Genomic DNA, 16,245 nt, shown 5'->3' with positions numbered 1-16,245 from the left:
CTCTCTCTCTCTCTCTCTCTCTCTCTCTCTCTCTCTCTCTCTCTCTCTCTCTCTCTCTCTCTCCAATTGTATAAATTAAAATATTCCTCGGTTTATCTTACTCTGGTTGGAATAATTTTCAGCTTGCCTTTTCTTTAATTAGCATTTTCCACTTCAAACGCAAATATTTAGACAAATATGCAAATTTATTAATTTTCCAAACACTTTCTTCTATTTCTCGTTTCAAATTACGATTCCTAACGAAGTTTGGAATGCTAACAAACTCCATTCCTTGCGATGAACAAAGTTTGGTGTTTCTCTTAAAAAAAAAAAAAAAAGCTATAATGTTTTAGCTGTAATATTAATAATCTCATTACCCTTCTTTTTCCTTATATCTTTCTCTTTGACAAAATTTATCAATTAAACGATTAATAGAATAATAGAATTAACAAATTTTTATAAATACAAAAAGTTGTTTCCTTTCAACGTTACAACAATTAATTTAATTTATATATTACTATTATATATTAATATAATTTATATATTAATTTATATATTAATTAATGTAATTTATATATTAATTTATATATTATTTATATTTTGTCACATTTTTCAATATTTTTGTACAAATGCACAAACACTAACAAAAAAATAATCATCTCTGCAGTGCAATAATTCCTTTCTTTAATTAATAATTTTAATTTTTCTTTCACATAACAGAACTCATTCATTGAAACGAATTACAATTCTATCTTCATGCTGGTTAACTTTCATTCCTATTCTATTTTCAACCATTATTTATGTTACCTATATCTAAACCAGGTATAACTTGCATATAAGTTATATCACATTATTTTAATAAAGAGGCAACTTTATCAATCAGAACAAATAGTTCTATTTAGAAATCCTTGAATTTTTTGTTTAACTATCATTTGTATTACTATTCATAAGCCAAAACTTGTGAAAAGCTTCTCACGTGAGATTCCAAAGTCTAAGAATTTAGGTTAGAATTTTCGAATTTTAAAATTTAATTAATTAATTAATCATTGTTTAAAAATATTGTCTTCGTCATTTTTATTGGAAACAGAATTTATTTTCATATTAAAGGAAAAATAATTTTGAAAATGAAGTAGTAAATAAAGCAGAGAGACGTATTTTTAACGTTGAATTCCCAAGCAAACAATTACCTCTTAAGCATTCAATTTTCTGTATAGAATAGAAACTTCGTGTTCCGCAATCTAAATGCAAAATTGCCAGCCAGTAAACGAAATTAATTTTCTATCGAATCTCATAGATAGCTGTGTTTAGCAATATTTCAGAAAACTTGAAAATTAACCAAATCGAAGAATATGTATAGTTTCACATATGCTTTCATCAATTCTTCCTTTGTAGAATTCTTTATTTTATGGAAATTATTCCAACTCGATAGGATTAAAATTTAATTTCGTTTACATTAATTTCCTAAGAATTATGACAAGTTTAATTCTTCTTTCACTCCACTTATTTTTAAATATTACTTAGTTTTCCATGAAATTGCTTCTTCGATGTGTTATTGTTATTACGAGTTTTCGAGTACGAACGATACACATTAACAATTGAAAAATTGTGGAAGCTTTGAAGGACAGAAAGCTTCGTTAACGAAACTTGATTAACAAAGAAAATTTTCACAATTATTGCAATCACTGAAATACACTGTAATTCACTCGAGGACTTGAAAATTAGTGGTTAAATTTGTTGTTGTTTGTATCGTCTCGCGTTTAATTACAGTGAACAGCATAAATAGACTTATAGTGTCATGGTAACTTGACACTCGGAGACTGCGGACGGTAAGCCACTTGCCTCACCAAACATAATATACACTGACATACGTATTGGTGGTAGTTAATAGATGTGATGAGTCCAGCCAATTATAAGAATGCGTGTGACCATATGTTTGTGTGAGTTGGCTTATCTCTAGATCCTATATTTTTTGCGAGTGTCAACTTACCAGCAACGTACAATACTTTTGAAAGATACTTCAAACCTGGATTCGTTTCAATCCTATTGATTTTAAAAATATTTTTACATATCATAGACGAATAACGAAAAATTATTATTGATTTTGTATTACATATATATATTTGATTATTTTTAAATTTTCTTCTCGACGCAGAAAAATTCGTATATAATTATCTTATTGTTATAAGTTGATGAATTTCGGATTTCTTGATTTATGAACAAAATATTATCTCGAAAATAAGTAAGGATTGCAATCTTATGTGAAATAAGTGAAATAATATTTCGCATATTATTCAAACAGATTAAATAAGGCAATATTTCAAGATCCAAATATTTTATTTTTAAAGTCATACGCAAAAAAAAAAAAAAAACCAGAATGAAATTACACGTTTCAACAGAGTTAATATTAGTGTCTTATTTAATATGAAATTACATTTCAAAAAATGTAAGGATATAAGGATAAAATAAATAATACAGCATTTCCAAGATCCAAATATTTTCACTCGATGTATATTTTCTTCGAAATATTAAAATTTGTTTAAAATCAAACAAGATATTTCATTTTCAAAGTTATTCAAAATAAACACGACAAAATTACATCTTCCAATAGGATTAACATTAAACATGTCTCATTTCGCATCTCAGAAAATAAGAAGTAAGGATCTCAATCGTGTCGCGAAAGGATGAGACCGATTGACCTGGATCAGCAATGTGGGACGGATGTTAAATAAGTAATCGTGGTGGCTCGTGCAGATGGATCGCTATCGATCGTCCTGATTCATTATTTACGGTGTAATTCTAGTAGTCGTGTACTTGTAAGCTCGCCCTTGCCACCGTTCCTCGATCACGACATTGCTCGGAAGTCGTTTCTCTAAGGAGGAGGATGGATATAGGGGGTAATGGAAACAAGTTGTCGAAAGGAATCGAGTATAGTTAGACTTTGTAAAGTATTTTGGGAAGAAGAATGCGACATGGGTGTTTGCCGTCGTCACGTTGGCTGCCGTGCATAGATAGGCGAAATTGAATAGTTGAGGTTAGGAATAAAATTAACTTCGATAATTTATTATTCAAAGCATAACCACAATTAAGTAAGAAGAATTATAGGAAGGATCAATTATAATGGCTATGAATAAATTTTAATAAATAATCATTTGAATTTTATTCGAAATTTAGTTTAATTATAATGCTAAAAGAAAAACTTAAACTTGCTTTGTTTTTTTTTGTGAGATGCATAAATTTCAATCAAATGATTGAAACTTTAGTAATTCTTTTATACTCGATGTTGCATGTATTGTATTATTTCAGTCAGTTTACTTAAATAAGAAAATAATAAATATGATTGTTTTCAATGAAAAATCAAAATTCAATTTTGATATTATCTTCTTTAAAAAAATAAAAATGTTTTATCATTTGATGATAATCTATAAATATCTAAAAGTGGAAATTTCAAATATAGAAACTGATTAAATATTTTTCACTTCATGTTTCTTTTCTTCTTTAAAATATAATAAATTAAAAATTAATAAATTACTTCTAATAGAATTTTACATATGTCTCAATAAATTTTTCAATAGTATTAAAAAAATTATAACAATTCTAAATCTATAAAAAAATCTAAAAACTATAGTTATCTTTACCTATTTCTTTACTTCTATTAAACTTTTAATAAATAGATTAATAATCAAAATTTATTTAAAAAATTGATTATTTTTAATCTGTAAATATTAATTTTTAGCCAAAATCTCTAAAATCAAATCACAAAAAAAGCAAATCCACAAAAATTGTTATAAAACATAATCTATATCCTATTAATCTCTAAAAAAAATTAAAACCAGAATATTTATATTCATTATCTTTGTTCCTTAATATTAAATTTACACTTTCAATTGAAATAAATAAACAACAAAAATTTATACAACTTCAAAATCCAATAATCTCAATTTCATTCACTTTCACTTATCAATTTACATTTCATACATAAAGAAACTAAGAAAGTCCAAAATCCACTATCAACATAAATGATACACGCATATTTGAATATATAAAATTATGCAAAATAGGTAAGCTAGCGAGATTTATTATCTTTCTGGTCCAGTTATTGCGTCGCGCCATACATTTGCCTATATCACTGTTCCAGTGAAAATCGGTTGACATTCGCCTTACGTATAAGGTTGTCGCGTTTCCAAGATGTATAGCATCGCCGATACACTTCGTCAGAAATAGAATAGACTCGTGGAGTTTACAAGGGGGAGAATATATCTCTGGCATAATCTGTATTCTCAGAGTTGAACGAGCAAACCGTATGCTGAATCAATATTGATAATGCGGCAGAGGGTTAGCGTATTGTCTATGTTCTTTAAGATGGATGGAATAACGTGGCTGTAAATGAGTACTAAATTCATTTTGCGTTGAAAAAAAAAAAATATTGAGGAAATGTTTTGAATTCTTTTGGAAATGATATTATTTTTTACTTTTGGAATAATTGAAACTTGGTTATGAATGAATTTTCATGTTATATTTTGGATATTTTGGAAATTATATTTTTATTTTGGAATAAAAAATAGTAATAATTTAAAAAAAAATCTTTTTATTGGATTTTTTTATTAAAATTTAATTTGGATTCTTTTGGAGTAAATAAAAATGTGACTATAAATAAATGTTGCATTATTTTGGAGTGAATTTTGTTCGAGAAATGTATGTATAAGGAAATTTTTAAGAAAAATTATTGAATACATTCCTTTTGAAAATTATATTTTTATTTAGAAAAATTTATCAAAGAAAATGCAATCACTTCTCTTTAAAAATTGTATTTTTTCCCCCTTTTTCTTTAAATAAATTTAGGAAAGACAATTATTAGAAAAATTAGTTTCATAAAAATGTAATTTTATTTTTTATCAACAAATCCTCCAATACAAAAGTTCTTTTACCATTCTCAAGCCTTCATACTTACTAATAGTAATTTTGTGCTAATAATAAATAATATTTAAAAATATAAATGCAATTATCGATTATTCAAAATAGTTTGGAACAAAGTTTGATCAAAATTCTAACATGTATATAGATATATATTTAAACGAAAGAATGAAATTATTTTAAAAAAAGAAAAATAATCGTGTAACAAATACGTTAATTGAAATGTTAAAAGTAGATCATAATCTGGTAAGCAGTTTTTAAATTTCGTATCTCTCGCGAAGTTTTGCAGATTCTCCGTTATTAAAATTCGCGTTATTTATAAATCAGAAGGAACGTCACACGAAAAAAAAAAATCAAATTAAGAAGTTGCAGAATGCGCATTACTTTAATCCTCTAAGAGCTTCCTCCTTAATATATGTCGTCGAGTTACTAAATTTGCATTTTTAATTTCCTCGTTGATATTTCGTCATCAGATATCATGATGAGATTGTTCGTGACTCGTGAATTGATCTATTTATTAAAATTTTACGTAATAAACGAGCCATTATTAATTTGAATTGGATTTAAAACCTATACAGTTAACCTAACCTAATTTAACTTAACCTAACCTAATATATCTAGATTATATAAGGAAAATTAATTAATGAAAATTATGAAAATATTTAAAGGATTATAACAATATTGAACAAGATTGAAAATAAATTTCAATTTTTATAGAAATTTGACGAAAACAAATTGGATAAAAATTTTAGTATCTTTTTTTTTTTTTTTTTTTTGAATTTGACCTACATTTGTTTTTACTATTTCATTCCATTCCACTTAAACTGTTTAAAGTTATTAAAAGTAAAATCATTCGATGAAGGATCTATTCAAATCCATTCAATCCACGATTCAATATCGTTCCAATATCTTTTTTCCTACAAATTCAATACATATTCATTTTATTCATTTTACCAATTAAATAAAAATGTCGGCTATGAATTTCAACTCGTCCATACAAAATTGAATCAATCAGTTAATCATTTTCATCGAGAGGAAATCGATCAAAATCAATATTGTAATGACGATGAATCAACGAAAATAATTTATGTCGCTGAATCGCGTAATTAAATTTTTAAATCCTTGAAAAAGAATGTTGATACGTTCAATCGTGTTTAGAGGATCGATTCTAGAAGTAAAAACAAATAGAAAAGTTGGTATACGAGAATGTCAGTCGAGGCTCATTTATGAAGTTATAGGCGATTTAAGTTTGTGTTAGACGAAGCGAGACGAACATAGAACGAGACAGCGGTGCGATAAAGATAGAATTATCTTCTCATTCTATTGCTTTGTAACTTAATAAAAAAAAAAAGTATTAACCGATATTTTCGTATATCAATTTTTGCATTTGTTTTGATCTTTAAAATCAACTTACAAATATATTAAAAAAATATTGCTAATTAGCTTTGAGATAATGAAGCTTTAAATTCTGAAATTCTAGGAAAAAATAAATTTGTAAAAAGTGAAAAAATTTCTCGTACTTCATTGCCAATTATCTTTAAATTTTTATAATAGATATTTTCATACTAAACTCTTCAAGATGTTAATAATCTGGATATAAAAAATTAAATTAAAAATTATTACGCCTTAATTTCAAGGCGTTGAAATTTTAAATTGTAAAAAATAAACTGATAAAATTGATATCACACTATCGATATCGCAAATGTATAACAAGCATGCAAATAATTTTACAAAATGATACATTTATTAAAACGAGGGGAGCGTGATTGTGAACTATTTTCTTTTCTCCTTTTTTTTTTTTTGGCCGCAGATTCACGCAATCGAAATCCGTCCAATTAAAAAAGCAATATCGTTCGTCTCACTATTCAATCTTTTTTTGTTTTATTCTTTTTTTTTTTTTTTGATCGAGTTGTCTATATGAACAAATAAAAATGGTGAATCAAAGTGTACTATCGAAATTGATAATTGTTAATAATTGTCTGAACTTTGTTAAGTAGATCATCAATTTTATATGTATTTTTGTTAAAAATACGTAATGCAATAAAATATGTTATGTTATTAATTAATAATAGCATTTTATCGAAATGAACATTTGTTTACATTAAATTTAATCTTCCGTCGGTAATATGATTTTTTAGTACCATAACTATTTGGATAATGGCTCTTTCATTCTTTAATCTAATTTTTTATTTTAAAGTTTTGAACTTTAAAAAAAATCTGAAACGATTCTGAAATATTTGTCGTAGTCGCCAATTTATTATACAGAGTAAGATACTTCGAATATTTAAACGTTTTTACGTAATGAAAATATCACCTGAAACTCGGCGATCCATTATACCGGCTGAGGATAAATTAAAATTTTTCATTATAACGTCAATTGTGAACATAAAAGTGTTATAATTATTCAGAAAATCACATAAAAGACTCTTTAAATATTTCTAAACTCATGACACAATAAACTTTCTTCGATGTATCGTAGGTTTTTACAAGATCATTAAAAAGAATCACTATTTCTACATAAAAAAAAAAAAAAAAAAAAAAGAATTCATTATACAATCACCTCATTACAATAGTATAAAAATAGTTGCTCAAACATCACGAGAGAGAAGAAAGAGAGAAAAAAAAAAAGAATTCGCACAAATATAAACCGAGATATGAAAACGAGGCCGCATGCATAATAGAATCGAGTCGTTTGTAAACGTACCTTGTTCGCTTTTGCCAAACAATCCTTCAACATTGAACGATTTCCATTACCTCCTCGACACTGAAAAAGCTCGCAATAATTTCAATAATTCTTTCGATCTCTGAAAAATATTGCCAATTTTTCACATCATCACAGTTCAAAAGAATCGTGAAACGAAAAACAGACAGAATTATTCGCCCGGTTAGAACGCGGTGATAATTTCAATATGGCGGAGTGATCACGTGACTGAGAACAGCGACGCCGTAACCGTACAATAATTCGAATTGTTTTAGCGTATGCGGGATCCAACACTTCCAGAGAGCTGGGCACAGGCATCTAAATTTGTTCCAAAGCACATACTACGTTGTAGTGACATTTTCCACAGTTGGTTACGGTGACTTTGTACCTGACATTTGGCCCTCCCAACTTTACATGGTCATTATGATCTGCGTTGCTCTCATCGTTCTGCCCACTCAGGTACGTGTTCCATTTTGAATTCTTTTAGATGAAAAGTTTTTATGTATATATACTTTTTATATTTAGTTGAAATATTTAGTTCAGTTTATTATACTCTTTTAATAAGATATCCTTGGAATTGAAAATATATTTTTCATAAATGGTTAAACAATATTTTTCAGGATCTTTTGTGTTTATAAATATAAGTTAAAAAAAGAAAATTAATTAATCAGAGATTAAAGAAATTAAATAATTCCTATAATTATTTAATTGAAATGGAATTAATTATGTGATTATAAAAAATATGGGAGTAAAGTTGAGAAATTTGAAATTAAATATTATATAATTATTTAATGCTTCTTATAATTAGATTTAATAATAAATAATTAAATTAGAAAAAATTCTCGTAGATTATACTCACAGTACTTAACACAATTTTGTGTTTTTCAAAGTAAATATTCGATTATTTGTCACTTGAGAAGCATCGTGTGACACTTTATTTCTCTTTTAGTGACGATGTTAATGATGAAAATGGCGTTCTTCGACGATCGTAAAAGTATTATCGATTCCCTCGAGATCTTTATCTGAAAATCCTGAAGACCGATCATGGCGAGAGAGTTTTAAGTGCAAGAGAAGTTAATTAACTTTATTTGACGTCAAATAAACGTTATATGAACAAAATTCTGTGAAATAAAATTTCAGTATTTTTATTTTTGAAATATTGTGCAAAATAAAATTGCTCTTACTTTAGTGTTGAAATTCTGCATAAATAAAATTCCACTATTTTTTATTGCAATTCTATAAAAATAAAATTCCATTAATTTAGTATTGAAATTTTGCAAAATAAAAATTTCCATTATTTTGATTTTTATAAAATTCTATATAAAGTATACTACATTTGTACATTTTTAATTCCAAAATATTCAGAAATTTATTTAATTTAATTTAAACTAAAAATTAAAATTTTTTATACTTTAGATAAATAATAAAATAATCACTGGAAGTTTTAAAAATAACAAAATTCTAAGGTTTAAAATTCATAAAACATTAATAATTTTTAATACAACACGTATATACATATATAATTTCAATTGCATAAAGTATCTATGCAACATATTCTAACTATTTCTTTAATTATGAACATAACTATAAATGAAAGACGCAACCATTCATTAATGATTCAAAAATGGCTTCATTCCTGCAATAAACCCAGGAATACATTATGCTACGTACGTAAAAGCGAATAATATTGTATGCAAATTTTATCGTCACCTCCGTTGTCAATAATTTAGTAAAATTCCAGTTTATTGCGAGCAATGTAATTAATTCTGGTTGTCGAGAAACGCTTAATTAAATCCCTTAATGATAGAGTGTAACCCAAGCACTGCCTTATCTCACTTGTTGACCGAGATCATTGACTAATGACAGTAATCAAAGGGTAAGCTGTCGATCGATGGCACTGATTGCAATAATAACAATAACTCTGCGATTCATCTATCAGATCTGTCGATACCAATACTCTGACGAAAAGAAATCTTAGGATACACGAGTAGAATAAATTAAATCTTTTGAATTAATATCGAATCTTCAAATTTTTGAAGAATTTTTTCAATATCTCTTGGTCCCTCAAAGAATAATTTTTACCATTTCTTTTTTTGGAATGGTATTATACAGTTCTCAATTTTCGAATATTCGGGAAATTTGATGATGGAAATAAAAAAAATCGAGGCTATAAAAATGTCAGAAAATAGATAAATTTAGCAATTTTTTCACATTTTTATACGCCAAAATTAATATTAAAATTTGTATACGTCAATTTTTTTTTTAATTGCAACGTACCATGTAAAATATCTTTTTTAAATTTATTACGCGCGACAAAAATTTTCACTCCTCATCATTGTTAAAATAAAATAATAAATCTTCATTTTATTATTTCATTTTGACAAAGAGATGGCTAGTAAATAACTAATACGAAGATTTATTTATATGCGACAGTTCGAACAGTTGGCATTCACGTGGATGGAAAGGCAAAAACTAGGTGGCTCGTATTCCTCGCATCGAGCGCAAAGCGAGAAACACGTGGTGGTATGCAGTACAACGCTGCAAGCCGACACTATCATGGATTTTCTAAATGAATTTTACGCCCATCCCCTTCTACAGGTGAGAAATTTGATCGTCCAACTACTCTTCACTCTCGATTTCTCCGCTTCTCTCTGTCTAACGTTTTCAAAATTCACAAAATCGACTTTAGTAATTCCTCGTATCGTGGACTTGAACGCTCTATAAGACGTAACCAACTTGTAATAATGATACGAATGATTTTAAAAAATTTTCGTGTTTTTTAAAAATCTGAAATCTAATTCTAACGTTGAATAAATTTTTTGAATGTATTTGTGATAAAACTCGTAGGATTATTACGTTGTATTGTTGTCACCCATGGAGTTGGACACCACGATGAGAATGATTCTTCAAGTGCCCATTTGGGCGCAAAGGGTAATCTATATCCAAGGATCCTGCTTGAAGGATAGTGATCTCACCAGGGCAAGAATGAACGAGGCAGAGGCTTGTTTCGTTCTTGCTGCAAGGAATTACGCTGACAAAACCGCTGCTGACGAGCACACGATACTTAGGTTAGTTTCGAATAATCGTGATAAATAAAATTTTAATTAATTTCACGAAGAAAAGTAAACATATATAATAGGATTTATTTTTACCTAAAAAAAAAAAAATAAAATAAAATAAAATAAAATAAATGAATTATTATTTAATATTCGAACGATGGACAACAGATCGTGGGCAGTGAAAGATTTTGCACCAAACGTTCCTCAATACGTTCAAATCTTCCGTCCGGAGAACAAACTTCACGTGAAGTTTGCAGAGCACGTGGTATGCGAAGATGAGTTCAAATACGCCCTTTTGGCGAATAATTGCACGTGCCCTGGTGCTTCAACCTTGGTTACTCTTCTACTGCACACTTCTAGAGGACAGTGAGTAGAGGAATGAAACGTGACAGATAATTTCTGACCGAGGATAAACACGGATTAATTCACCTTTTACAGAGAGGGACAGCAGTCGCAGGAAGAGTGGCACAGGCTGTACGGTAAATGTTCCGGGAACGAGATTTATCACATTATTCTAGGGGATTCTCGATTTTTCGGCGAATACGAGGGCAAATCCTTCACTTACGCCTCCTTCCACAGTCATCGCAAGTACGGAGTGGCGTTAGTCGCGGTACGACCAGCGGAACTTCCAGAATTTTATGAAGACACAATCCTCTTAAATCCTGGTAAGTTAATAATCTAACATTTCCATCTATTTTTATCTTTAAAATTCACGAACTAACAAAATACTTACACACGCATATTTTTATATTTTATTAAAAATTAAAAATTACTAGTGAAACTTTTAAGATAGAAAAATTTTCTCTTTTATCTCGAAAGTATGATTCGGAACTATTCGGAAAAATTCGGACAGATTCGGCCGACATCTCGATACTCTCGTATATTCGCTATCTCGAAAGTTTCGTTCGCTCTCTCTCGAACTTTCCCGATTCGTTCCGAACTTTCCCGATTCGTTCCAAAGTTTCGAGCGGTAGTAATCTAGCGCGTTTTTAAATAACCCACAAACTGGCACATCAATTTTCTCATCGCCAAATCCTAATCCATTTTATTTCTATCAAAGGTCCACGTCATATAATGAAGAAGACGGACACCTGTTATTACATGAGCATCACGAAGGAAGAGAATTCGGCGTTCGTGGTGGCGAACAATCAAACTGGTAGTGGGGCCGAGGGCGCGCAAGTAGTCATCGAAACAAAGACAGACGGAAGTGGAAATGCGAACAACAACTCGACCAGCAACACGACCAATAATATCACAACTACGATGAATACCGGCGCTGGCACAACGACGACCACGACCACCATCTCGACCAGCTGTACGATCGCCGGTGGTGATGGGAACGGTACTGCAAACAAGCCTGGTGCAAACGAGCACCATCGTAATTCCAACAATTGTAACAATGTGCTGAAAGAAACAGCTTGCTGCAGACAGGAGACGACTTGCACGGGGCCCCGTGGACAGAGCGTGCAACAGGGCATGCAAGCACACAGGGCCCCGCAGGTTATTTTGCAGGTCCTTCCTAGCACGCCCACACCACTCGAACACCACAACATACTCGCATCCGATGTCCACCGTGAGTGTCGCATGCGCTTGACCTTATTTTTCTTTACTATTTTACTACTTTACTAATTTTTATATAACATATATATATAATAATTCATTGTCATTATTTTTCTTCTCTTTTATCTTATTTGCAATACATTACATAGCTGTGCGTGCTTTCATATTATTCCTTTTATTTATTTTTTTCTTTCTATTATTGATGAAAAATTTGATTTGCGAAAATTTTTCGTACAGTAACTTGGTGGAAAGTTTGGATGGTTCTTGGTGACTCGGTAAACGTATTTTATAATGAATATTTCTTGAGGAAAAATCGAGTTGTTTGAACTTGGATAGTTGAGAAATTTGGTATATTGTAATTTTTGTATCGTTATTAATAAATTATTATGTGTAAAAGTATATTCGTATAGCGAACGAGACACGATAATGTAAGATTAAAGAAAATTTTATAGTTACTAAATTAATAATATATTAGACATAAATGTTTGGAATTTATATTATACGATTTAATAATTTAATTTTATTGATTGTTAATTGAGCATTTTTGTTATAATGCAGTTAATTTACAATTTTGCATGCAATAGATCAAAATTTATATGTATGAAAGTAATAGAAATAAGTTTCAGATTATGAATTACTATTTTCTTCCTTTGAATAATTAATTTATTATTAAAAGATATATTTATTTTTTAATTTATTTTTGCTTGCGCTATATTATCAAGAAAAATAACAGTTAAAATTCTTATTAAAAGCTTGAGAGCATGTCTTTATTGATGCAAGAAGTGTTTTTTCCCTTGTAGATGCATGTTATTGTTAAAAGATATGCATGTTTAGAATTTGAATTTGCATATACGAAATTTTTTATACAAATATAAATGGATTTTGATTAACAAAAGCCTAATATATATTTTGTGTGAGCCATTTACTCGAAACTACGGTGGATATCAAAATTGAAAGAAATTTCAAACGTTTAATATCAAATAAAATAAAAATTAACTGTTTTCTATTTTTTGTTTTTTTTTTCCTATATAAACAAATAAACATTATTTTAATTATTGATTATAAAATGGATTAAACAAACTTACACATTACAAAACATTATACAAGCATTATACAGGTGGGCCTCAACTTGCAAATAATCTTCAATTAAAATAAAAAAAAAAAAGAACTATTATTATTTTGCATTATGATTATATTATTGCAATATTATGTAGAGGAAAACTATTTAAAGATGCAACATTTTGATCTATTATTAAATACAAAATTAAAAAAAAAATTATTTTAAAAAACGTATCATGAAGAAAAAAAAGAATATTAAGTTTATCAAGTAATTTAAAAAAATTCACTCACAATTTAATGCTATTTTTAATACAATTTTTTTAGGATATTAAATATTTTTATATTTCTCTTTTTATCATAATAATCATAAATTGCTATGAATTTTTCCATATTTTTAGGAACAAAGTCTAAAAAAAATCTTTAGTAATAGATATCTAATTTCCTAGCAACCTATCTAGATCCAGGAGGATTCGGTGATTCGAGACAGTGTTTAAAGGATGGAGGATCTACACCACAGACACCAATAACCGGAAACCATTTGGACGTTCCACGATCCATTGAACCGAATCCCAACCTACTCAGTCCCGAAATTCTTACCCAAAGAAGAGGTGAATACAATTAAATTAATCTTACTTAACACGCTTAATTAAATACAAATAAATACCAGAATATAAAGTAGTATAAGTCAGTTATTGCAGACATTCATTCGCACACATTTCAGAATTTTTAAAAAATAAACAATACGTATTGATAAAAAATTTTTAACAAAATATAAAATGTACACAAATATATATGTATTACCAGATGAAGATAATATCTTGTTTCCTCTATCAAAAGTGACTCAATTTCTCTGTGATATTTAAGTTAAATTTATTAGAAAAATACATCTCACTGCTATGTTAAACGGAAATATGTGTTTAATTTGTCGAATTAAGAGAAGAATATATGATGTCATATTATCTTCATTGCCACTGTTTAGTTAAATAGAGATTTATCATGTGATCAAGCCAAAGCCAAGCGTCGCATTGTGTCATGTGACGTCATTGCTATCCCCACTGCTATTATATTAGAATGAGATCACGTAATCAAACTTCTGCCAATGTCAAGCATTATATTATATCACGTGATGTATCTCTGTCTACAATATGACGTCACATATCCTTTTTTTTTTTTCTTTACAGAAATTCACCAGAAGAATGAATCAGACCTTTTTATTAATTTTAATAATTAAAAGAAGTATCGTTTTATTTTCATCTGTGCAAAATATACAAATGTCCTTTTTTTTTTTTTTTTACAGAAATTCACCAGAAGAATGAATCAGACCTATTAATTTTAATAAATAAAAGAAGTATTGTTTTATTTTCATCTGTGCAAAATATACTGTAAAATATAAAATTTTATATATAATCTAATAAAGTGTGTGATTTAAAATATTTTTATTGAAATAAATATATTATGCAGGGAGCAGAAGACCAAGCATCTTACCAGTCCCAGACATGTTGACGAGTTCAACCCTGCATCTTCCTGGTCAAGAGTCATTGGATCACGAGGGTGACGAGTCGGAGGACGAGATGGATGACGACGTTCCTTGGAGATCGCCCAGCGAGAAAATAGCGTGAGTATGATCACTTCATGGCCACCATGCCCATCTCACGTCGTTTTCCATCCAAGGATCGAAGGTACATGATCACCAAATATATCCTTGATAGAACTCTCGAGGGCAGCGTGGAAGCTGACGATCAAAGGCGATATAATGCTCGTTATAAATTTATAGATACACTTGTTAGACGAGAAAGCTGGCTCTTTGATTCAATCTCTTTTTGATCTATGTACTGGAGCACGATCGTGACAAGTCCTGTACGAGTGAAACAATCTTGCACTTCTATCTCGTGCACTTGCATGGCACGGTCTCTTTTTTTCTTTCTTGTGTAAACTATTTATTCGTACATATACATATATATATATATATTTACTTCCATAAATATCAGGTGAATGTATTATTTTTGTATTTACATTTTGTTTTTTTCTTCTTCTTTTCTTCTTTTACACTTTTAATATTGTACATATTATATCTTTCTATTTTAATTAGTTTCTAGGAAAAAGATTATTGGCTGTCAACCATTGTCCAAAGTATATTTTATTTTTGTATTGCATACATTACTGTTGGAAGTTGATTAATTGGCTTAATTGGAAGGTAACTCGAAAGTCAATTCTACTTGATGACATTATTTATTCAAATAAGAGAATATAAAATTCACTTCATAGATACATATGATACGAGAATGTATCACGCATATTTTAAAAGGAAAGTATGTTATGTTAAAATGATTCTTACTTAATTAAAAAATATTCATTCTAAAATAAAGTATACTTTATAGATTTTAACGTTTAATCTCGAAACGACCTGTAAACGATAATCTGATTCAATTTACAATCAAGCGAATGAAAATCTGCACGATCCTGCCAGTCAGTATCCACTACCAGCCACGCTGTGGGAACTGCATCGTGCTCGTCCTTCTTTTCTGCACTCTTAAATGTTTTTTTTTTTTTTTTTTTTACTCCCTACTCCCTCGCTATCTAATATCTTAACAATCTCAAAAATGAAAAATCAATCTTTTTTATCTTGCCAAAATTCTTACCCAAAATTTGATCTTTCGACACTTTTCGCCACTTTCATTCGACTCTACTACGAGCAATCAAATGTAAAAAACGAAATTCATCGAAAAGAAATTTCAATCGAGTTCAATTTTTTGCTCCAAATTTATTCGGGAACGAATTTTATTTTATTCTCGCTCGACACAAGGCGTGTCAAATTTCAAGCGAAATTCGTTTTCTCTCTCTCTCTCTCTCTCTCTCTCTCTCTCTCTCTCTCTCTCTCTCTTTTTTACGGAGAAAAGTTTCTATCCGGACGAAAAGTTCGAATGTCGGTGACAAGAGACGGACAGGTAAAAAACAAAAAAAAAAAAAAAAAAAAAA

The 16,245-nt window shown here is 29.0% G+C and overlaps 1 protein-coding gene and 1 long non-coding RNA gene across 11 annotated transcripts in view; one reads left to right on the top strand and one right to left on the bottom strand.

Annotated features, from left to right (window-relative positions):
* Positions 1–7,779, bottom strand: part of LOC147657219 (uncharacterized) — a 40,601-nt gene extending 32,822 nt beyond the window's left edge. For 2 of the 3 annotated variants that reach the window (XR_015292729.1, XR_015292731.1), the window contains exon 1: positions 7,595–7,779. This is a non-coding gene — a long non-coding RNA (uncharacterized LOC147657219). Of the gene's footprint in view, positions 1–101; positions 299–7,594 lie in introns of those variants that run through there. The other variant, XR_015292733.1, reaches the window with a different exon arrangement.
* Positions 1–16,245, top strand: part of LOC100872091 (potassium channel subfamily T member 2) — a 176,208-nt gene that overhangs the window by 145,959 nt on the left and 14,004 nt on the right. For 6 of the 8 annotated variants that reach the window (XM_086910726.1, XM_086910731.1, XM_086910727.1 and 3 more), the window contains exons 8-15: positions 7,867–8,050; positions 10,025–10,189; positions 10,439–10,659; positions 10,819–11,016; positions 11,089–11,315; positions 11,711–12,223; positions 13,716–13,877; positions 14,731–14,884. In XM_086910726.1, the coding sequence (XP_086766852.1) occupies positions 7,867–8,050; positions 10,025–10,189; positions 10,439–10,659; positions 10,819–11,016; positions 11,089–11,315; positions 11,711–12,223; positions 13,716–13,877; positions 14,731–14,884 (1,824 nt within the window). The remainder of the gene's footprint in view (positions 1–7,866; positions 8,051–10,024; positions 10,190–10,438; positions 10,660–10,818; positions 11,017–11,088; positions 11,316–11,710; positions 12,224–13,715; positions 13,878–14,730; positions 14,885–16,245) is intronic. The other 2 variants (XM_086910732.1, XM_086910725.1) reach the window with 2 other exon arrangements.

This window comes from Apis florea, unplaced genomic scaffold, assembly GCF_048593485.1.
Source record: "Apis florea isolate Af1SG1 unplaced genomic scaffold, ASM4859348v1 contig_3203_pilon, whole genome shotgun sequence".
NCBI classification, from domain to species: domain Eukaryota; kingdom Metazoa; phylum Arthropoda; class Insecta; order Hymenoptera; family Apidae; genus Apis; species Apis florea.
The sequence above is the reverse complement of the archived record's forward strand: the minus strand, read 5'-3'. Positions and strand labels throughout refer to the sequence as shown.